The 25,300-nt window shown below is 39.0% G+C and overlaps 1 protein-coding gene across 2 annotated transcripts in view; it reads right to left on the minus strand.

The window, feature by feature from the left end:
- Positions 1–25,300, minus strand: part of LOC130910044 (zinc transporter ZIP11) — a 78,783-nt gene that overhangs the window by 32,315 nt on the left and 21,168 nt on the right. The window contains exon 5 of one of the 2 annotated variants that reach the window (XM_057827074.1): positions 9,788–9,902. In XM_057827074.1, coding sequence (XP_057683057.1) covers positions 9,788–9,902 — 115 coding nt within the window. Of the gene's footprint in view, positions 1–9,766; positions 9,903–25,300 lie in introns of both variants that reach the window. The other variant, XM_057827073.1, reaches the window with a different exon arrangement.

A 25,300-nucleotide genomic window follows, 5' to 3' on the forward strand; every position in this document is an offset into this window, starting at 1 on the left:
AATATTTTGTGGCAACAATAACTTCAACCAGATGCTACCTGTAGCTGCAGATCAGTTTGGCAGATCGATCAGGATTAATCTTGGCCCATTCTTCTCGACAAAACTGCTGTAGTTCAGTCAGATTCCTGGGATGCCTGGCATGAATCACTGTCTTTAGGTCGTGCCAGAGCATCTCAATGGGGTTCAAGTCTGGATTTTGACTTGGCCACTCCAGAACGTGTATTTTGTACTTCTGTAACCATTCTGAAGTTGATTTACTTCTGTGTTTTGGATCATTGTCTTTTTGCAGCATCCATCCTCTTTTTAGCTTCAACTGTCTGACAGACGGCCTCAGGTTTTCCTGCAAAGCATCCTGATAAACTTTTGAAGTCATTCTTCCATTAATGATTACAAGTTGTCCAGGCCCTGAGGAAGCAAAACAGCCCCAAATCATGATGCTCCCTCCACCATGCTTGACAGTGGGGATGAGGTGTTGATGTTGGTGAGTTGGTCAATTTTTTCTCCACACATGACATTGTGTTTTACTCCCAAACAATTCAACTTTGGTTTCATCAGTCCACAAAATATTCTGCCAGAACATCTGAGGAGTGTCCAAGTGCCTTTTTGTGAACATTAAACGAGCAACAATGTTTTTTAGGTCAGCAGTGGCTTCCTCCCTGCAGTCCTCCCATGAACACCATTCTTGGCCATAGTTTTACATCTAGTTGATGTGTGCACAGAGATATTGGACTGTGCCAGTGATTTCTGTAAGTCTTGGGCAGACACTGTAGGGTTCTCTTTTACCGCTCTGAGTATTCTGCGCTGAACTCTTGGTGTGATCTTTGGTGGACGGCCACTCCTTGGGAGAGAAACAACAGTGCCAAACTCTCTCCATTTGTAGACAATTTCTCTGACTGTCGATTGATGAACATCAAGACTTTTAGAGATGGTTTTATATCCGTTCCCATTTCTTGATCGCAGGTCTTCAGACAGCAGTGCCCTGATGCACAACAGACAATGCTTCTCATCAAGACAATTCTTACCAGGTGTGTGTTTTATAGTGGGGAGGGCAGTCTTAAACTACTCATCAGTGATTGGGCACACACCTGACTTAAAATGTTTGGTAAAAATTGGTTTCAATTGCTCTTTAAGTCTCCTTACGCAGAGGGTTCACTTTACCCCCCCCCCTTCTGTCATTGTTTGCATGCTATCCTCCTTAAAATATGAAAACCTATAAATGTTTGGGTGGTTGTAGTTCAAGCAGACACTGTATTTTCATCTGTGTGATTTTGACAAAGGTCAGATCACATTTGATGGTGATTATATGCAGAAATTTGAGAAATTCCAAAAGGTTCAGATACTTTTTCATAACACTGTATGTACACTTTTGTTCAAAACGACACACATTCTAACAAAAAAAAAAAAACACTTGACACAATACAACTGGTGTTCAAACATTCATCTAGTATGATCAATATGTTAATTTAGTCGATGAAATTAGCCTAATCTTCCTAACAAAAGCTTAAATGCTATGAATTTATGAAATTTTTTTACAATCCTCATAGCAAATGGCTCACACATCACTCCACAAACTGTAGCTGTAAACTTACCTACAAATGCATACACAAACATATATTAGCTGAAACAACTTACAGGCTTATGTGGGCCAAATCAGAGCGCAGCTATCCTTATCCTATCAGATGTTTCAGATACTTTTTCATACCACTGTATATGTGTTACAGCTTCACAAATTGTCAAAAGTGAAGGAAGTCAAAAGCTTCAAAAAGCAAAATTGCTTGATGTCCGTCAAGCCGAACAACTTCACGTTTAGTAAGGTAAAAAAATGTCATATTGATAAAGCAAAGTAAAAAATAAGATACTGTTAGGTACAATAAGGCACTGTTTATGCGATTAAAAAAAAAAAAAAAAAAAAGACTGGAGACAAGATGGCGGACGAGATACTGACGTCGTAAAGTCGAAACCGCATGAGTACCGTACGTCGTAACCTGGGGACTACCTGTACCAAGAATAATAACAAAAATAAAGTTTTCACGCACCAATATTTTCAACTAGAATAGTGTTTTATGTTAACTCATTGGACATCTAGCTCCACCATTGGCACTCTAACATTCAAAGCCACTCCTCCCAGTTTATATAAATTGAACATCTAGCTTTGTCAATGGCTGGCAATGAGTCACTTTTTTTTTAACACAAGAATGTTGCAACAATACAGTGTTGCTGTATTAGTTGACAGAAATATTGCAGTGAAATATTCTCAGTCTGTGAGGACGACAAAAGTTTTTGACAGATTGTCCGTGACGGCGCAAAAAAATAAACTTCTATGTTGGCTCCAGAATGGAGATAAGGGTAAAAAAGACACAGACAGAGAAGGGAGAGTGCTATAAATAATACAAAAGGTTAACGTCTGAACTTAGTTGTTAGGAGTGTTGAATGTTTACACCTCTGGTCCAACTCTACAGAAGCTCACCTTGATCAAACCGAGCCCCCTGCTGTCATCTGGGGGCCGATTGTCATTAGTATGAAACGGGGTGAACCATGAAAGCGGGGAATTTGGAAACGAGAAATGGAGACTTTATAGCTGCAAGGTCGTCCGGTCTAAAACTAAAAACTGAGCAAGTCTGCTATAATTATTGTCTAAATAAGAAAAGAAATCAATTCAGTAGATCATTAAAAATACAGTCATTTGGGGTTACTGTGCTCCAAATTAAGTTGATGCTCTGGCAGTCTGTGCACAGATCAACCAAATGAAAATGATGAACTTTGTCATCACAATCTCCACACTCTCCCATGTTAAAACAAGATAACCAGCTCCTAAAAAAAGGCAAAGAACTAATCGAATTGGTGAAAGAAAAAGGACAGCTGTAGATAATACATACCATCCACATTCATATACCACACATTTCATAGTAAGGAAGCAGATATTTGCTTATTCTTCTGTGATGGCTGAAAACTGAGAGACCCTTTCAAAGCACCGAAACAACAGAAGACCCACCACCAATAATCTTGCTGTGACTGAAACACACAGAAACTTGAAAGAGGTCCAGAAGAGCAATAAAATGATTAGAGCAATGGTTCTTAATTGGGCTTTGTTCTGATCGAAACCTAGGGGTTCGGTGAGTAAGCCTCAGAGGTTGGATGAAGACTAAGAAATGCAGAGCCCTATTTGGAGAGACGGCGAGAACCAAAAGTGGTATTCGCCATGTGGCAACATTGAGTTTGCCATGTGACCATTTTTTGCCATGTGGCAAAATGGGATTTTGTCATCTGACATTTTTTTTCCCATGTGGCAAAATGTGGCATTTTTTTTCCATGTGGCAAAATGGATTTTGCCATGTGGCATTTTTTTGCCATGTGGCAAAATAGATTTTGTCATGTGGCATTTTTTTGCCATGTGGCAAAATGGATTTTGCCATGTGGCATTTTTTTGCCAGGTGGCAAAATGGATTTTGTCATGTGGCATTTTTTTTTTGCCATGTGGCATTGTTTTTGCCATGTGGCAAAATCGATTTTGTCATGTGGCATTTTTTTTTGCCATGTGGCAAAATGGATTTTGTCAATGTGGCATTTTTTGCCATGTGGCAAAATGGATTTTGTTATGTCGCATTTTTTTGCCATGTGGCGTTGTTTTTGCCATGTGGCAAAATGGATTTTGCCATGTGGCATTGTTTTTGTCATGTGGCAAAATGGATTTTGCCATGTGGCTTTTTTTTGTCCACGTGACAAAATGGATCTTGCCATGTGTCTTTTTTTTTTTATTATTATTATTTTTTTTGCTACGTGACAAAATTGATTTTGCCATGTGGCATTGTTTTTGTCATGTGGCAAAATGGATTTTGCCATGTGGCTTTTTTTTTTTTGCCATGTGGCATAATTGTTTTTGTCATGTGGCATTTTTTTTTGCCATGTGGCAAAATGGATTTTGTCAATGTGGCATTTTTTGCCATGTGGCAAAATGGATTTTGTTATCTCGCATTTTTTTGCCATGTGGCGTTGTTTTTGCCATGTGGCAAAATGGATTTTGCCATGTGGCATTGTTTTTGTCATGTGGCAAAATGGATTTTGCCATGTGGCTTTTTTTTTGCCATGTGGCAAAATGGATTTTGCCATGTGGGATTTTTTTTTTTTTTTTTTGCCATGTGGCAAAATGAATTTTTCCATGTGGCATTTTTTTGTCCACGTGGCAAAATGGATCTTGCCATGTGTCTTTTTTTTTTTTATTATTATTTTTTTTTTTGCTACATGACAAAATTGATTTTGCCATGTGGCATTGTTTTTGTCATGTGGCAAAATGGATTTTGCCATGTGGCTTTTTTTTTTTTGACATGTGGCATAATTCATTTTGCCATGTAGCATTTTTTTTTTTTTTTTTGGGTATGTGGCAAAATGGATTTTGGTAAGTGACTTTATTTATTAATTAATTAATTTATTTATTTATTTATTTATTTTTGGTATGTGGCATTTTTGGGGATATATGGCATCTTAGCAGGTCATCCACGTCCAAATTTTCCATTAATTTTAAATGGCAGAAAATCATGTGTAGCTGTGATTTTTGACTATACACTTACGATTAAAGCCATTACCACATGGCAAAATAATGCCAGATGGCAAAATCCATTTTGCCACGTGGCAAAAAAAATGCCACATGGCAAATCCATTTTGCCACGTGGCAAAAAAAATGCCACATGGCAAAATCCATTTTGCCACATGGCAAAAACAATGCCACATGGCAAAAAAACATGCCACATACCAAATACCACTTTTTATTCTTAGCCCTGCTGCCATTTTGTGCGACTAAATCTACTACATCTAGGCAATTATTATTAAGAGTACCGTAGTAGAAAATCAAAATTTCCCCATGACAACGAATTTTGGTGACCTGTGTCGTACATAAAATGAAATAAATGAGTATCGATATTTTTGCAATCAAATATCATATCTGGATACAACAGCTCAGTATCGATATTGCGATACTTTTGACAACCCTTCTAAATACATAGAGCTCATCGGCCACAAAATAATCCATATATAAGCAGCACTGGAATAAAGGCTGAAGGGTTCAAAGCGGAGAAAAAAGTAGCGGTTACTTGTCTGAAAATGACGGTATCATCAAATTTTGAGATGTGATTAAATGGCATACAGAGCATCTGTTAATAATAGCACAATTTTTTCTTCTCCTTGGAACTATTGTCACTGTAGTACCATTCAAGTGACTATTAAATAAATCAAAGCTTATTTCTGGGATTCGAAAGAAAATATCTGCAAACTACTCACATTTACTTGTCTCGCCTACTGTGTGAATTTAGCACTCAGAGGGGAACCACTGTTGACAATGTGAGCCCTGAGGATCTAATGAGCCCTTTTTCCTCTGAGCTGTCAGCATGCAGGCTGGGCGACATTTGCCACTGAGTATGGCGGAGAGGGGTCATGCTTTCAAAAGCATTTGTCTGCTCTCATCTGAATTATGTTTACGGCAGAGAATGTTAAGCACTTATTGCTATAATGTGGCAGTCGGCCACTCTGAGAAGACATTCAATTGCAGAATTGACTGGTCTATAGCAAGAGTAGTGTTGCACCGATACTAGAGGTCGACCGATATATCGGCCCGATACATGGACTTGTTCCCAACATCTTCCGATGAGCAATAAAAATAAGACGATAAAAAGGATTTTTATCAGGCATCTTTGTGGGCAACTGTGGCCGCCGCTGACTGACGGTAGGACCCCGGAAGGACCCTGCAGCACCTTGAAGGCAGACTAGTATTGGAAGGTTCAGGCTTGCCTGGTTTGTAAATATTGCAAGATTTTAGCATGAGCGAATATGCAATGTTGCTATAGCCTTTCAAGGTGTTTACTGAGTGCTCCTTACATTCTAAATGTAACTCGTAGCGTTAGCGTTAGCATGGCGAGCATGCTCTTAAACGCTCACATTCGTTTACATCTCGTCGTGATGTCCTGGTGGGCTTGATTAGTTGAAAATAATATACCTTACCTGCAGAGTGTGCACAATCATAAAAAGAAGTGCTGGGTTCGTTGGTCTGGTAGCACTAGACCGAATTAACCCTTAAAGTTTAGGGCAGTGGTGTCCAAACTATTCCACATAGGGCCGCAGTGGGTGCGGGTTTTTGTTCAAACCCATCATGAGGACAACCTTTCACCAATCTGGTGTCTCACAAGTGTAATCAGTTGATTGCAGTCAGGTGCTGCTTGTTTTAGCACAAACTTCATTTGTTAAACTCTCTGTGCTCGATTGGTAGGAACAAAAACCAGGACCCACAGCGGCCCTTGAGGACAGGTTTGGACACCCATGGTCTAGGGTCATCATTGTAAATTTTAAGCGGTTGAAACTTTTTTTTTTTTTTTTTTAATTGCCTTTCATTATCTTCGTGCTTTAAAGAAAAAAGTGTATCGGCCTCAAATATCAAATATCAGAATGCTGATCTGTGTGTGTCCATGAATGTGAGTATTTTTTCTTCATTTTGGAGGGTTCCAGCGATAGGTTAGGTTGTTGTAGCCACTACATGCGCGGCCGTTTCATGGCTTTGCCATTGCAATGGCGGGTAGCCAGCAGTGAGCATTGTTTACATCATATTCACGTTGCACATTTATGCCGTGAGGCGACATGTCCGTTTAGCACCTAGGGGATGTGCTGCAAGTTTGATTGAGTGCAAAGTGCTTTGTTACCGCCACGTTTTGTGGTTAAATTGACCGTGTTTCGTACCCGCTCCCACTTATACTCCAGTGCGACTTATATAAGGCTGGTGCGACTTATACTCAGGTGCGACTTATAGTCCAAAAATACGGTAATAGTGCAATAAATTTGTGAAATTGTCATATAAATATGCTTGCAATCAACCTGGGGACTAAAAAATGTTTGGCAGTAATCCACATTTTCTTAGTGTTTTGTTTGCAGTTATTTCAGAATCCATCTTGAATGAAAACTAGTTGGCATTTATTTGACATTTAACAATTCTCATTTAAATTCTGGTTCCAAACAGTTGTCGCAAGGCGCAAGGACGAAATGTTTTTCAGGGTTTAAATGATTCAAATTTTTTTCCCAGAGTGTTTTATATTCTAAAATAAAAAAGAAGACATTTTTTTTCCCCTGATTTTGCCTTGGCATTGAAGCAATGACACATCATTCGTTAAGATGTGACGCCGGGTCAATTTAGCACAGAATGTTCCTGTTCTGGTTTTAAATGTGGGGATGAAGTTGGATTTGCAACGCAGAGTTGGATTTTGTGTTCATTTCTGCTGCACCCACCTCCATCTGAACTGTCATGGTGGCATGTCACCAAGTCGTCAGCTAGCAAGCGGCTACGACAGAGTATTCCGAAATTTCGCCCTAGATGCTCGTGACCTACGATTGGCTGGCAACCCATTCGGGGTGTACCCCACCTAATCTCTATAGTACATAGGGATAGGCTACAGCACCCCTACGATCCTCTTGAAAATGAAAAGTATGAATCATAGACATCATAATGTAACAACATTACACATTCCCCATTGACTGCGTTACACCTTCCTGAAGGGGGCCGTCCCACACTCCGCTTCATGCAGCGATCTAACGCCCGATTTAGGTTAAAAAAGTACATAAGCTGTACTGCATACAAACAGGAAGGATTGTCTCAGGAGTAATTTGTTCAAGGATTCAAGGTAATAATATTTTTCGTACCATGCACGCATTTTATTTTGGAACGTTGGGAAAAAGATCAATGGGAGAATTTAGACGCTACAGCATTGGCATTATACTCGCAATATTTACGTAAAATAACTGCTAACTGACTGTTTTTTTTTTTTTGCTTTCAACTAAGAAACTAAGAAAGACCGTTTTACGTCCATATCTATAAAGAAGAAGGATTTATGCATTTATTCACAAGAATTTTCAACGGAAAAAGCTCTGTTTACATATGGCGGCCGCTACATTGATTAACTGATTGACTAGCATCGTACTTCATAGTTCGCAATATTTATGTAAAATAAATGCTAACTGCACGTTTTTTGTTTTTTTTTTTTTCCACTTTCAACCAAGAATCGAGACTGTTTTACATCCATATCTATAAAGAATTCAGGGATTTAATCATTCATTCACAAGAATTTTCACTGGAGAAGCTCTGTTTACATATGGCAGCTGCTAATTTCCTTACAGACTAGCCTCATAGTTCACAATATTATGTAAAATAAATGCTACCTGCACGTTTTTTTTGCTTGTAACCAAGAATCGAGACTGTTTTACGTCCAGATCTATAAAGAATTCAGAGATTTAAACATTTATTCACAAGAATTTTCAATGCAAAAAGCTCTGTCTGTGATATGGCAGCAGCTAATTTGCTTACCAACTAGCATCATAGTTCGCAATATTTACGTAAAATAAATGCTAACTGCACGTTTTTTTTTAGCTTTTAACCAAGAATCGAGACAGTTTTACGTCCATATCCATAAAGAATTCAGGGATTCAAGCATTTCTATAAAGAATTCAGGGATTTATGCATTTAATCACAAGAATTTTTTTACGGAAAAAGCTCTTTGTCTGCGTTTCCACTCAGTCAGCTTTTACGGAGATAGGCCCCCTATTAATCTGCCCCGCGCCCCGTATCCCGTCAATACATTATGAAGTCTATGGATGGATGAATGAACTTCCCTTATGAAGAATGTGCATCCCTCATTTTCAACAAAGCTACTATGCATATTTATGTATTTTAAATTAAATGCAAGGCATATATAATTATATATAATGTGTACATATAATGAGTTCAGTCATATAGGTAATTTAGAATATGTTGTAAGGATAGAATAGACCCTAACATTATTAAGTGAATGATTTTCATTATGTTCAAACTTACATTTACCCCTTTTCACTTGCTGAACATGCCGGTCCACCCCCCCCAAAACGCACGTTTGATTGGCTGATGACTTCACCCCACACTCACACACACAAGCAAACTCACACAGCACTGACAGATACAAGATACGGCAGATACTCTTTCAAAAGACTGAATTCTTTGGCTAGCCGCCATCATATTTCGTGGGAATCTTCGAAGAGGAGGGATATTTGAATTTTTTTGGGCCAGCAGCAGCCACTCTAATTAATGTAAAAAGACGTCAATGCTGTGCATGTGGGGGAAACACAACTAATTTTGCTACTGAAAGTCGGACCTGCATTAGAGTTAGCATAACATTAAACAGTGTGAAGTTGCTAACCTAAGAAGCTATTGCAGTCAGGCCAATCTTCACAAGCAACAACGAAGTCAAGCTAGCTTTGGGGACAAAAAGTGACAGAACAAGAACTTGTCTTATATGTATCTCTTTCAATTCTAAATAACTACATTGAACACACACACAAACACACACAAAATCGCAACTTCGCGCTTTTTCACGTATTGCGTGGTGTTCTGGTCCCCATTAACCGCAAAACTTGTTTTATTAGAGCCTTCAATGGTGACGTAACAATTACCTAAGCAACATACAGTTTTATTGGTATCAAGCTAACTAAATTTCAGGTGAATTCACGTCTTCAGAATAAACCCTGAAATGTGCTTAAAGCATCAGCATTCTGCCTTTTCTCAAACTATTTAGATAAAATTCGTGATAAAAATAATAATCATGCGATACAAGCGATGCCAACGCCATATAATTGACAACCCCAATCAAAGGACACCACCCCAGTATGAAAAAAGTAGAAACACAAAGATGATGACAGTCGATGTTAGAGGAAAGAAGCCATCAGAGAAGATCTTTTTTGAGTGGTGGGTATATGAAGGGTGGCTTGCCTGTAAGAGGTCCGGCTCTACCTAGCTTGATGGCTTGGGATTCAGAAAATTGGTAAAACTGTTCCTCTTCTTTCTCTTTGACCATCTTAGATTCTGAAGCAAGGGCCAAAGCAATGTTAGGATCGGCGGATACACCCTGTGGAGACAATAGAAATGGCATTTAACATGGAATACTGCATAATAAATCTCTGATGATTTGCATGAATGGCATCATAATTAAATATACAAGCAGTTTACAAGAAGAAATCATTTGAAAATTAGGTCCAAAATTTATTCAATTGTCATTCATAATATTTCCAAATAGGATTAAAACTCATGTTGTACCGATACTCGGCGTGTGACAAATATCGAAATAGTGAAATATCGTGATACTTGGTATCTCTAAAGGTAATTCATATGTTCCTGCCAAGAATCGGCATATTGTTTTAAAAAGGTGTCAACTCCAGAACGTGTATTTTGTTCTTCTGAAACCATTCTGAAGTTGATTTACTTCTGTGTTTTGGATCATTGTCTTGTTGTAGCATCCATCCTCTTTTTAGTTTTAACTGTCTGACAGACGGCCTCAGGTTTTCCTGCAAAACATCCTGATACACGTTTGAATTCATTCCTCCATTAATGATTGCAAGTTGTCCAGGCCCTGAGGCAGCAAAACAGCCCCAAATCATGATGCTCCCTCCACCATGCTTCACGGTGCGGATGAGGTGTTGATATTGGTGAGCTGTTCCATTTTTCCTCCACAAATGACGTTGAGTGTTACTCCCAAACAATTCAACTTTGGTTTCATCAGTCCACAAAATAACTTCTGTGGAGTGTTCAAGTGCCTTTTTTTTCTCGACAGCAGTGGCTTCCTCCGTGGAGTCCTTCCATGAACACCATTCTTGGCCATAGTTTTCTTTTTTTTTTTTTTTACATATAGTTGATGTGTGCACAGAGATATTGGACTGTGCCAATGAATTCTGTAAGTCTTTAGCAGAACCTTTAGGGTTCTTTTTACCTCTCTGAGTATTCTGCAGTTAACTCTTGGTGTCATTTTTGGTGAACGGCCATTCCTTAGCAGAAAAGCAACAGTGCCAAACTCTCTCCATTTGTAGACAACTTCTCGTAATGTCGATTGATCAAAATCCAGATTTTTAGACGTGGTTTTGTATCCTTTCCCAGCTATACAGACAATTCTTTTGACTGAGCCATGATGCACATCAGACAATGCTTTTCATCAAGACAATTCTTACCAGGTGTGAGTTTTATAGTGGGCAGGGCAGCTTTAAACCACTTTGCAGTGATTGGGGTCACCTGACTTAAAATGTTTGGTAAAAATTGGATTCAATTGCTCTTTATGTCTCCTTAGGCGGAGGTTGGTTTTAGTTTAAGCAGACTGTTTTTTCATCTGTGTGATTTTGACAAAGATCAGATCACATTTGATGGTGATTTTATGCAGAAATGTGAGAAATTCCCAAAGCTTCAGATACTTTTTCATACCAGTGGAATTCCCAATTCGGAACTATTCCTTATTTAAATGGACGGGTGGCAAGCCTAAACTTCAAAGTGGTCCGTAGAGATGCTTATAAAGCATATCTAGCAATAGTCAAGGTTTCGTCCTTCTTTAATTGTTTTTTTTTTTTTTTTTTTTTTTACTTCCGTGTCATCCTCTTGCAGCCGTGCTGTGGCTTCTTGCAGTTGTGAAAATGGCTTCTTGAATTTGTCTTGCGAGCCATTTGCATTCGTGTTGTGGCAACTGGGGTTCGTGCCTTTGCCAATCTGCAATTGCAATTTAGGAATAGGGGATCGTGTTGTGGCAGTTTGTATTCGTACGTTTTTCTTTTGCATTTGTGTTGTGGCAATTGGGTTTCGTGCTTTTTCCAACTTGCAGTCGTGCTTTGCTATCTGAGAGTCGTGTTGTGCCAGCTTGCATTTGTGCTTTTTTTCTTTTGAAAAGCATTTGCAATTGGCATCTGTGCTTTTTCCTTTTTGCAAAGTGTTTGGACTTTGCATTTTGCCTGACATCTCTCAGCACCATAGACTTGGGTGAAGGCAGCGTAGGTTCGGGTTCTACTCAGGGACAGTGTGAACGTAAGTAGTATTGTTTGTCAGTGACTTAGGCTAGGATCATACTACAGGTCTTAATGCACGAATCCGATATTTTTCGTGTTTTTCCGACTCGAGTAAGGCATTAACTTGACTGTCTGAACGGGACAAGTTGCATAGAAGTGGACCATTTCAAATCCGATCTGGGTCACTTTCGTATGTGGTTTAAATCCGATCTGAGCCACATTTATCCAGAATGTCGTGGCAGCCTGAACTGTCAAGTCTCCGAAATCGGAATTCATGCAGGAATTACGTCAGAAAGGAGCGAGAAAGACAGCACGCTACGGTAGCGGTGCAGCTGTGCCTTATTGCCTAGCTTGCCTTGAACACGGCTTTTGGGAAAGGCTTGGGCTTGGCAACAGTAATTTTAAAAATTCAAATGGATTGAGGATAAGCCTGAGAATGATCGGTTTTCTCTCTGCTCTCAATGAGCAATATTTCAAGATTGCTTACACGGCTGAAAGTCGGGGCATCTAGGGAGGTTAGCCACAGTGTTGTGGGCTTTACACTTATTGATGCCACTGCGCACGGTAGACACAGAAACATTTAGGTCTTTGGAGATGGATTTGTAGCCTCGAGATTGCCCATGATTCCTCACAATTTTACTTCTCAAGTCCGCAGACAGTTCTTTGGTCTTCTTTCTTTTCTCCATGCTCAATGTGGTACACACAAGGACACGGGACAGAGGCTGAGTCAACTTTAATCCATTTGAATTGGATGCAGGTATGATTTAGTTATTGTCAGCACCGGTTATGTGACACGGGTAAGTAACAGGGGCTTTTAATTACACAGATTAGAGAAGCATGACATGTTTTTTCAAAGGGTGCCAATACTATAGTCCGGTCCATTTTTGGAATTTTGTGTAAAATGATAATGATTTTTTTTTCCTTTCCCCATCCTCTTTTGTGTTTTTTCATTGCAAGCAAAATAAATGAAGATATGACTACCAAACCATTTGTAATTGCAATCATTCTCTGGGAGAAATTGAGCAATATCTGACAGAATTGCAGGGATGCCAATACTTTTGGCCATCTCTGTATGTGCTCTGCGATTGGTTGGTGACCAATTCAGGGTGTAATCTGCTTTTTTCCCCGAAGACAGCTGGGCAATGATAAGTCATGTTGAAAAAGGATTGATGGATTGTTACACTTCATTGCTACTTGACCATGCAGTAAGAGAAGCTTAAAGCTAAGAATGTGACACAATATAGGAGAGTATTTGCCCAGGCATGAACTCATCATAGTGTGCGTGTGTGTGGGGTAAACGTGTTGTTTCACCCATGAAAATACTGATTTTTTTTTCCAGCACTGAATCCATTAAACAGTTGGGATTTGCCAATACTGTCATTTGAAAAAATATATATTGTCTACTACTGCACAGCTTTTCTTAGGCACTAAATCCTGTTTGCTTGTCTTCTATGTGATTATTGTTAGGTGCCACATTTATTGCACATCGTGCAGGTGCACTACGGAATCCAGCTGGGCTTCTGTAGTGACCCATAAAATGACAGCTTGTCAAAGCTCCGCTTGCAACCAGTTCAGGGTATCGCCCGCCGCTTACCAGTAATCGCTTGGAATAGACTCAAGCCTTAGCTAATGAATGAATGAGAGAACCATATTTAAAAATTACAGTTTTTAACAATCATCGTTTTGTAGTTTATTCCTTTAGTTGCGTGACCTTCAAAACAGGAATACACAGATACACTTAACACCATTTAAAAGATTGCTCTGTCATATTTCATCTAACTAAGATGGACACATCATTGATGACAGCAAAATGCTAATGCAAATGACACCCTGCATGCTACTAAAAGAAGCCGTACTTGAAATTAATGAGCTTTTACATCAGCAGGAATGAAAGTATCATTTGGAATGAACTGACATTTAGAACACACAAGCATACACACAAACCCACACACACGCAGATGTGTGCAATAGGGTGAAAATCCTGTGGGCATCAACATGTGGATTGTGCTAATGATGATGTTGTTCAAGTTGGAACCTGAATAAGTGACTGATCATAAAAGCTGACCCATTTCACGGACAAATTACTACATATAATCATGAAGTTTCACAAAATCAAACAATACCAGTAAAAGGAGAGGTTATGATTTTATTCCATCATCGCATGCACTGAAGCAATGACGCCGAACCTCTGTGTTGCCATGGGAGATAATCACAAATGACCCAATGTCACTTAATTGGTTTGGAAATGTACGGATATACAATACTATTCACTCTGTTTTCAGAAGCTGATCAAAACTAGCGGAAACTCATCATTTTAGGGGAACCATATTAATACAAGAACCTTTAAAAGACAATGTTGAACTAATCACTGTCATTTTTCTCGGAAATTTTTTGTTGACCTGCTGATTTGGTGACCCTGGATCCAGCCTTCCTCTTCGTCTGGGTCAGTTTGCCGTTTTTGCCTTGCTGTCTGATTGCGGTCGACTTGGAATAAATTGTCAAATTGTGTTTTGAAGCCTTTTTCCAGCTTTTAAAATGGAGTCGGTAAGAGTCGTTAACGTAGTTAAAACTAAGGTGAATGTGCGGAGTTTGGCTAAGGTGAATGTGCGGAGTTTGCCCTTTTGGCAGAGTTGTTTGTGTTGTGCTGGCGGGGTTCTGGCGGTTTGGCTATAAGGTCAAATTCCAACACTATTACAATACTGGGGGTATTGGAAACGGGGTATTGGAACCCATACTGTACCAATATCCCATTTTTTCAGTTTTAATTTTTTTTTAATTAAATACATTTTTTCTAAAGTTCTTTATAAAGTTTTTGTATTTATTTCTATTTTTTCAATACCAAATTTCTTCATACTCCAATGAATGTTGTCATTTTTTAATCATTTATTGGTTGCCTCTGATAGCCGTAGCCGTCCAATCCATTTGAAGTTGAAGGGTGGCAGCGAATGAACGTACGCCAACCCTCCCACTTCAAATGGATTGGACTTTGTAGGAATTTGACCTTTTAACTAGATGTCGGAATCCTGCCAGCTAAATCGCCGGAACTGCGCTAGCACAATTCGAACGACCCGGGCCTGTGGTATGCCAACAATCCGGCCAAAAGGCCAAACTCCACGTGAATTCGAAACACAAATTGACAATGTATTCCAAGCAGACAGCAATCAGACAGCAAGGCAAAAACAGCAAACAGACCCAGACGAAGAGGAAGGCGGGATCTAGGGTCACCAAATCAACCGGTCAACAAAAGATTTGCGAGAAAAATGACAGCGATTAGTTACACATTGTCTTTTAAAGGTTCTTCGGAAGAGCGCCGTGGTCCGGAATAAGGGTGTGTTTGGGCGTTGTTTAGGGTTATTATCTGTTGTGGATTGGGTAGGAGAGTTCGGGCGTTACTGTTGTCAGAGCAACGAGTGTTGAGGATTTTGCCAGGCTGAGTGTCCAACAGGTTCCTTTGTTATCAGATGTTCCTTGTGGGAGGAGAGGAGATGTCCTTGCATTGTTCTGGACTGTCCATTGTTGGTAAAGAGAAGAGCTGATAGTGATAAACTCATTCAAATTGACAGCAGAACGATAATCGGACACTACACGATTAGACGTCTATCATCATCTCACTTTTTACAGAGTTGTGCGTAGCTGGTGGCCATCTTGGGTGGGGCAATCAGCGGTTTGAAACAAGATCTCGAAAAGTACATATTGCAAAGCAACGTTACTTATTTGCACTGCAGTGAAATATGCAACCCGTCCACCACAAATCTCATTTTACAAGAAAAGCAGAGCACTTTCCATATCTAAAATCTTGACTGAACACTTAAATTGCTCACAGAGAGAACATAACTAAAAACAAAACATCAAGTCCCTGGGGTGGAAGTGTACAGCCTGGCGTACTATGTTTAAAACAATCCCTCGATAACAAAACAATCAAAAATCAACCGCACAAAACAAAAATACTCCAGTGAAGGAAAAATATAAATCTGAAGAAAACACAAGAGTATGGAATGTGAAGCCGTGCAGTCTTGAAACACACACACAAATGAACGGAGTCACGCACACATCAAGTTGCAAAAGGTTAATTAGTGGAATACCGGTAGGAATTAATGATTGACTAGGAAGGCTGTGTGCTTGGATGCAGCAACAAATCCAACTAAAGAAAATCCAGGAGTGAACGCTCATTTTAAAATCCCAAGTGACATACTGAATATGCATTCAAACCGTTGATGCGATTCGAGGGATGAATAGCAGATGAATGACTGTAGGGATGTCCCCGATCCGATCATGTGATCGGAAATCGGGCGGGTTTTCACAGATCGGAATCGGGTGTAAAACATCTGCTTTTTATAATGTATTGAATTCATTTGGTTTTTAGTATTAATTCATTGGCTGCCGTCGACGCCGATAAAGGTTCAATTGAACCTTTGAGAATGAGCTGCCAGCCCTCCCACTTTAAACAGACTGGACGCCTAGCACTGTCATTATAGGAATGACATTCAAGTCACTACAGAAATATAGTAACAAAAAGAATAAAATATTTAAAAAAAAAACAAAAAACAACAACAACAATACAAAACTTGATATCAGAGCAGTATTAGCGATACCACACAGCAGGGTATCGGAATCAGGAACCGGAAAAAATATATATATATTAAAGATGCACGATAATATCGGTTACCGATAATTATCGGCCGATAATGGCAATTATGACGTCACGCCGATAATAGCCTTCAATTGTGTGCAACCGACACACTTTTGTCGAATTCTGGGCCGGCACCCCAACCCCTCCTAAAGGTATTTTTTGTGCAATTAAGTAATTAATTTGTAAGCATTATGAATATTAATTAATATACAATGATTTGACGTTGGAATTTACTACTTGCTCACATTTGATGTGGAAAAAGTAGCGATAAATTGTATTTTTGCACAGTAACATTTCGTCTTTTTTATAATTTAAATTTGTATATGTGTATATCTTTTCGGCTTGACATCGGTTATCGGCTGGAAGAAGGAGGTGATTATTGGTTATCGGTTGAAAAATGCATTAACGTGCATCACTAATATCTGTATATATATATATATATATATATATATATATATTTTTTTTTTTTTTTTTTTTTTTTAATTTTATTTATTTAAAAAAAATATATATTAATAAAAAAAAAAAAATATATATATATATATATATACATATATATATATATATACATATACATATAAATACACTTATTATTACCATAGCTGTACCATAGTACCATTGTATTGAGGTGTCACATCCGTCAGCCACTGCACAACACCAACGCCAGATTTTGGTTGAAAAAGTATGAAAAGCTGTTCCGCATTCCCATTTCTACAAGAATTTTTTAACCGAAAAAGCTCTTTGTTGTAAGGCTGCCGCCACATTGTCTAACAGACTAGCATCATACTTCGACATATTTACGTAAAATAAATGCTAACTGCACAGGTTTTTGTTGTGCTTTTAACCAAAAATCGAGACTGTTTTAGTCCATATCTATAAAGAATTCAGGGATTTAAGCATTTATTCACAAGAATTTTCAATGGAAAAGCTCTATTTACATATGGCAGCCGCTTCATTGGCTAGCATCGTAATTCGACATATTTACATGAAGTAAATGCTAACTGCACTTTTTTTTTGTTTGTTTTGCTTTTAACCACAAATCAAGACTTTTTACATCCATGTCTATGAAGAATTCAGGGATTAAGCATTTATTCAAAAGAATTTTCACCGGAAAAGCTCTGTTTACATATGGCAGCTGCCACATTGACTAACAGACTGGCATTGTACTTCGACACATGTACGTAAAATAAATGCTAACTGCACATTTTTTTTTAGCTTTTAACCAAGAATTGAGACTGTTTTACATCCATATCTATAAAGAAATTAGGGGTTCAGGCATTTATTCACAAGAATTTAACGGAAAAAGCTCTGTGTTTACATTTGGCTGCCGCTAATTTGCTTACCAATTAGCATCATAGTTCGCAAAATTCACATAAAATGAATGCTAACCGCACGTTTTTGTTTTTGTTTTTTTTTTGCTTTTAACCAAGAATCGAGACTGTTTTACGTCCATATCTATAAATAATTTTGGGATTTAAGCATTTATTCACAAGAATTTTCACCGGAAAAGCTCTGTTTACATATGGCGGCCGCTACATTGACTAACAGACTAGCCTCGTACTTCGACATATTTATGTAAAATAAATGCTAACTGCACGTTTTTTTGCTTTTAACCAAGAGTCGAGACTGTTTTACGTCCATATCTATTAACAATTCAGAAATTTAAGCATTTATTCACAAGAACTTTCACCGGAAAAGCACTGTTTACATATGGCGGCCGCCACATTCACTAAGACACTAGCATTTGAATTTGACATATTTAAGTAAAATAAATGCTAACTGGATGGTTTTCTTGCTTTTAACCAAGAATCGAGACTGTTTTAAGTCCATATCTATAATGAAATCAGGGATTTAAGCATTTATTCACAAGAATTTTCACCGGAAAAGCTCTGTTTACTTATGGGGGCTGCCACATTGACTAACAGACTGGCATTGTGCTTCGACAAATTTACGTAAAATAAATGCTAACTGCACTTTTTTTTTTTTTTTTTTTAGCTTTTAATCAAGAATTGAGACTGTTTTACGTCCATATATTTGAAGAATTTGGGGATTTAAGAATTTATTCACAAGAATTTTTACCAGAAAAGCTCTGTTTTCATCAGACTGCCTCTAGCTACCGTAATTTTCGAACTATATGTCGCATTTTTTTTTCGTAGTTTGGCTGGGGGTGCGACTTACAGTATACTCAGGAGCGACTTATGTGTGAAATTATTAACACATTATTATATCATTTCACATGTTATTTCGGTGTTTTGGAGTGACACTGATGGTTTGGTAAACTTGTTAGCATGTTCTTTATGCTATAGTTATCTGAACAACTTTTAATAGCTATGTTACGTTAACATACCGGCCATGTTCGCATTTCGTTGTTCATGCATTATGTAATATTATGATATTGTACACTTATTCAGCATGTTGTTCTCTATTGTAGTTTTATTTTAAATTGCCTTTCAAGATGACATAACTGTCTTATGTGTTGGATTTTATCAAGTAAATTTCCCCTAAAAATGCAACTTATACTCCGGTGCGACTTATATATTTTTTTTCTTCTTTGTTGGGCATTTTATGGCTGGTGCGACTTACACTCAGGTGCAACTTATAGTCCGAAAAATACGGTACTTTTACTAACAGACTAGCATTGCACTTCGCAATATGTACATAAAATAAATGCTAACTGCACGTTTTTTTTTTGTTTGGTTTTTTTTTGCTTTTAACCAAGAATCGAGACTGTTTTACGTCCATATCAATAAAGAATTCAGGGATTGAAGCATTTATTCACAAGAATTTTCAACAAAAAAAGCTGTCTGGGATTCCACTTGGTCAGTTTTGACGGCCTCGCCAACAATGCAGGCCCCCATTTATCGGACCCGCGCCCCGTGTTCCGTCAATACTTTATGAAGTCTGCGGCTCAATATACTTTTCTGCGCTCAAAATCTAAAATTGCTCGCTCAGAATAGTGGCACAAACATAACATAAGTGTGCAGAGACATGGCCTCCAGGATTCCTTTTTGTACAGCAATCTTCATCATTCAAAGATAAACCCCTTTAGCCTGGAATAAACAGTATTAATTGGGTCATTGTGAGTCAACCAAAGCCTTCCCAAACAGATCTATTCAAGTCATCTGGTGAAAAGTCTTCTAGTTGTAATATCGCAATATATAATCACAAACCCCAAAAAGTCACAATGTCAGTTTTTTCCAATATCGTGCAGCTCTACTACCTGTGCTACCTTTTGTGCTCATATCCAAAAAATGAACTAAAGTACATTGAATTCAAGTCCTAAAAGATAAGTTGGCACCACTTGAAACTACCAATATTTCCAGAAAATGTTGAATTCCTAACCGGATAACGTCTTGTTCATTAAACATGATCAAGGCTTTCTGATCAGACGGGAAATGTGCGTGTTATCAATGAAAACCAGCAAACCGCATGAGATTCTCACATTCATACACAGAGATAAGAGAATCCCCGGTGAATTTCCGTAGTGTCTCCGAGGGCCACAGAGTTTGCCCGGTGACATTTCAGACAACAATGATTATTCAAGTAAAGCGGACGATAGCCAGCGCGGTAGGAAAAACACAGAACACACACACATACACGCTGCCTTTTGTAAAGTGATATTCAGTATGGAGCATGAGTTCTGTGTCCATGTTGTGAATAAATGAGGTGGAGAGACACTGCTGGCTGCATGAATCATAGGGTGATGCTGGACCTCTGCTACCTGAAAATCCTCGTCACCCTCAGGGCTATATTCACACACACAGTCAGCCACAATTAGGCATTCATGCCGATAACGATTAAAAGCAAACGCTGAACATACTTTTTGGAATTTATGAGGGTACAGGTTCCAACAGTTCATATTAGGGTTGTTCCGATCATGTTTTTTTGCTCCCGATCCGATCCCGATCGTTTGAGTATCTGGCGATCCCCATATTTCCCGATCCGATTGCTTTTTTTTTTTTTTTTGCTCCCGATTCAATTCCAATCATTCCCGATAATTTTTCCCGATCATATACATTTTGGCAATGCATTAAGAAAAAAATGAATACAACTCGGACAAATATATACATTCAACATACAGTACATAAGTACTGTATTAGTTTATAATGACAATAAATCATCAAGATGGCATTTAGATTATTAACATTCTTTCTGTGAGAGGGATCCACCGATAGAAAGACTTGTAATTCTTCAAGGATAAATGTGACTTTGTATATTGTGACTAAATATTGCCATCTAGTGTATTTGTTGAGATTTCAGTAAATGATACTGCAGCCATTCAACCCAAATGCATGATGGGAAGTGCAACCATGACTGTGCGTAGGGGCACCAATTGATATATCTTCTCTGCGTTGGGAAAGAACATAGGGTGTTAAGAAAATGATTAACTACTACCTTTCTTCCCCACATTGCCTCCCAATTTAATTGCTAAGAGAGGGAATGCAAGGCTTTAGCCAAATAAAAAAAGGCTCCAGAGGCTGTCAGAACTCTTTCTACTCATTTTACGCTGCGTTTAACTCTATACATTGGTAAAACGGCGCCTTTATAAATTGAACGCGACAATGCGTGAGTGAGTCGTGCAGCGCATGCGTTAATTATTTAACGTGATTAATTAAGAAAAAATAATTATGCCATAAATTTGATAGCCCTACTTTAAGCCAAAACTACTCTGGATGAGTGTAAGACATTTTGTCTGTAACGTTATATACAATTAGAAAACGATTTAAATAAAAAAAATACATATATATATATATATAATAAAAAAAAGGCATGTCCAATATTTTTTTGCTGATTCCGATACTTTGAAAATGACGTGATCGGACCCGACGGGACATTTTTAGTTCATATACATGAAGCACGATGTGGAGACATGGGATGTAATAACTGACTGTTCTTTGAGAGACCAGAACCACAGTTGCGATGAGATTCACAGTGTGGACCCAGAAATGTTCTTTTAGCACCCCTAAAATTTTGGGTTAGAGACGAGCACGCTCGCTGGTAAAATGAGTTATGGACGTGACGCGAAGTCAGAAAATTCTGGAGGTGCACGTAAGGCTACGGTGGAGGGTCGTAAATCGGGTCTTCCTTGACGGGCAGGTCTGACGCGGAAGCATAATTCGGCCTAAAGGGAGATCCTATGAAGGAAACTCATTTCAGCCGCTTGTAACCGGGATCTTGTTCTTTCGGTCACGAACCACAGTTCGTGACCATAGGTGAGGGTAGGAACGTAGATCGACCAGTAAATTGAGAGCTTCGCCTTTCAGCTCAGCTCCCTCTTCACCCCGACGGACAGATGCAGAGTCCACATCACTGCAGACTCGGCACCGATCCACCTGTCAGTCTCCAGTTCCGTTTTATCTTCACAATTGAAGATACTTGAACTCCTCCACTTAGGGAAAGACCTCATTCCTGACCTGGAGTGAGCATTCCACCTTTCCCCGACTGAGGACCATGGTCTCTGATTTGGAGGTGCTGATTCTAAACCTGACCGCTTCACACTCTGATGCAAACCGTTCCAGGGGCCACGGCTTGTAGAAGCCAACAACACTAGATCATCTGTAAAAAGCAGAGATGGAATACTGAGGCCACCAAACAGGACCCCCTCAATGCCTCGCCGGTGCCTAGATATTCTGTCCTTAATAGTTATGAACAGAACCAGATCACATTCGTCAACCTCCCTGCGAAGGTCTACTCAGCGGTACTGGAGAGGATGGTCCGTTTGGAAGTCGGATCTCAGATTGAGGAGGAGCAGTGTGGTTTTCGTCCGGGCTGCGGAACAGTGGATCAGCTCTATACCCTCAGCAGGGTTGTCGGAGGGTCATGGGAGTTCGACCAACAAATGTTTTTTGTGGGCTTGGAGAAGGCGTTCAACCGTGTCCAGTGGGGAGTCTTGTTGGGGGTTCTCCAGGCGTATAGGCTATCGGAATCCCTGATACGGGGGTCCCGTCCCTGTATGACCAGTGTCAGAGTTTGTTCTGTGTAGCTGGTTGTAAGTCGGATCAGTTTCCAGTGAGGGTTGGACTCCGCCAAGGCTGCCCTATGTCACCGGTTCCGGTTCCAATGGAGATAACGATTGTAGTTTCTAAGTTTTGCACGATTACACTGTACATCCTACCTGCTGCACACCCACACGACCGTGTACGACAGAAATCCAGTCCAACTCCAATACATCAACACACGACACAATCAATTTAAGTAATGACCCAAGCCAATGGCCATCAATTACATGCCAAGGATTTGAAAGTGGCTTACGGTTTTTCCACTCAGTTTGGTTTCACCTCTTTACAAGATTGATTAGTGAAGAAACCATATGGAATATCAGGTGGGGAATGCACATTGTGTCATCACAAAAGCTCCCAGAATTGTACTTTAAAGTGTAATTTCTTTTGCTCACACTGTTAAAGTGAAACAAAGCATCTGGCTTATCAGGTTAGCCTTGACTGGATAATAGACTATTTTAATTGACTGTGCAATGTAATGTTTTCAAACTATTGGAATTTGTGAAGAACTCAAGACAATGCACGCGTTTCTATCAAGAAAAATGTCTCCGTTTCATTACTTTTAAATGCAGAAAAACAACCATTTGTTGACAAGAACGCAGCAATAATTGTATTTACAAAAATGTTGCGCTAAATATTCTGATGGTCAATGAGAAAAACAAAAGATTTTGACGGATTGTTCATGACAGTGCAAAAATATTTCCCATTTAGAAATGGCTGTTTTATTTTTATTTTATTTTAATTTTAACACATCTTTTAAAGTGAAATTGCCCCGTTTTTCCATTTATTTATTTTTGTGTTTTAAATATATAGTATAGTATTATAGTGAAATTTGTATTGACTAAAACTTAACAAATATTTTGCAGTAAAGTTATTAGTGGGGTTTTTTGATATAAGGATTATTTACTCACATAGGTCAATCTTTTTGTAAAAAATATGAATTTTTGGGTATTCATTTTGGTCTGCTTGGCTTAATGAAGGTTCATGGCATATATTTAAAATTTAAGTTTTAAAAATTCGGTTTCTGACACGTTTAACTCTCATTGCCATTGGGCGATAGACGTCCGATCCATTTTTGACTGGGAGTCAAAGATGGATCGGCTATCGTAGAATATCAAAGGTTGATTTCCTGACCCATGCATCGATAATTGTTGAATGTGCCAATCACATATTTTTGCACACGAGTCCTAGTCACCAGATTTTGAGAATCTGCCGACACAGAGCCCTCATCTGATACTGAAATAAAAGAAGTATTTTTATTTGAATAAAAGTTCCAAACATGTTACAGTACTGTACTGTTTACGGTACTTCCTCTTTTTCCAAGAGTGTTGCAAAATATAAAACGTAAATATTTTTGTTTATTAGGGCAAGGCCATCATATTTCCGGATCATTTTGTTACTATTTACCCCTTAAAAGATTTTTTTAAAAATACATACACTACCGGCCACAACTTTGGGCACCCCTGCAATTCTGTCAGATAATGCTCAGTTTCTCCCAGAAAATGATTGCAATTACAAATGCTTTGGTAGTAATATCTTCATTAATTTTGCTTGCAATGAAAAAACACAACAGAGAATGGGAAAAAATTAGATCGTTATCATTTTACACAAAACTCCAAAAATGGGCCAGACAAAAGTATTGGCACCCTTCGAAAAATCACGTGATGCTTCTCTAATTTGTGTAATTAACAGCACCTGTTACTTACCTGTGGCTAAATCACACTTGCAGCCAGTTAAAATGAATTAAAGTTGACTCAACCTCTGTCCTGTGTCCCTGTGTGTCGCCATTGAACATGGAGAAAAGAAAGAAGACCAAAGAACTGTCTGGGGACTTGAGAAGCAAAATTGTGAGGAAGCATGGGCAATCTCAAGGCTACAAGTCCATCTCCAAACACCTGACACATGTTCCTGTGTGGACTGTGCGCAGTGTCATCAATAAGTGTAAAGCCCACGGCACTGTGGCTAACCTCCCTAGATGTGGACGGAAAAGAAAAATTGATGAGAGATTTCAACAAAAGATTGTCCGAATGGTGAATAAAGAACCTCAACTAACATCCAAACAAGTTCAAGCTGTCCCACGGTCCCAGGGTAAAACAGTGTCAACCTGTACTATTCGTCGGTGTCTGAATGAAAAGGGACTCTATGGTAGGATACCCAGGAAGACCCGGCTTCTGACCCAGAGACATAAGAAAGCCAAGCTGGGGTTTGCCAAAATTTACCTGAAAAAGCCAGAAACGTTTTGGAAGAATGTTCTCTGGTCAGATGAGACAAAAGTAGAGCCTTTTTTGGGAAAAGGCATCAACATAGAGTTTACAGGGGAAAAAACGAGAAAAGAACAGAACACGGTACCCACAGTCAAACATGGCGGAGGTTCCCTGACGTTTTGGGGATTTTTTGCTGCCTCTGGCACTGGACTGCTAGACCGTGTGCATGGCATTACGAAGTCTGAAGACTACAAACACATTCTGTAGCATAACGTAGGGCCCAGTGTGAGAAAGCTGGGTCTCCTTCAAAGGTCATGTGTCTTCCAGCAGGACAATGACCCAAAACACACTTCAAAAAGTCTAGAAAATGGTTTGAGATAAAGCACTGAAGACATCTAAAATGGCCAGCAATGAGTCCAGACCTGAATCCCATAGAACACATGTGGAGAGATCTGAAAATGGCACCCTTCTAATCTCAGAGACCTGGAGTAGTTGGCCAAAGAAGTATGGTCTAAAATTCCAGCGGGGCATTGTAAAAAACTCATTGATGGATACCGGTAAATTCGGGTTTGGGCTGCACAATTTGTAAGGTGGTGGGAACTTTGGGGCCAGAGATGACGGAGGGGGGGATGAAACTCACAAAAGAATGGGTTTGT

This window comes from Corythoichthys intestinalis, chromosome 21 (assembly GCF_030265065.1).
Source record: "Corythoichthys intestinalis isolate RoL2023-P3 chromosome 21, ASM3026506v1, whole genome shotgun sequence".
Taxonomy (NCBI): Eukaryota; Metazoa; Chordata; class Actinopteri; order Syngnathiformes; family Syngnathidae; genus Corythoichthys; species Corythoichthys intestinalis.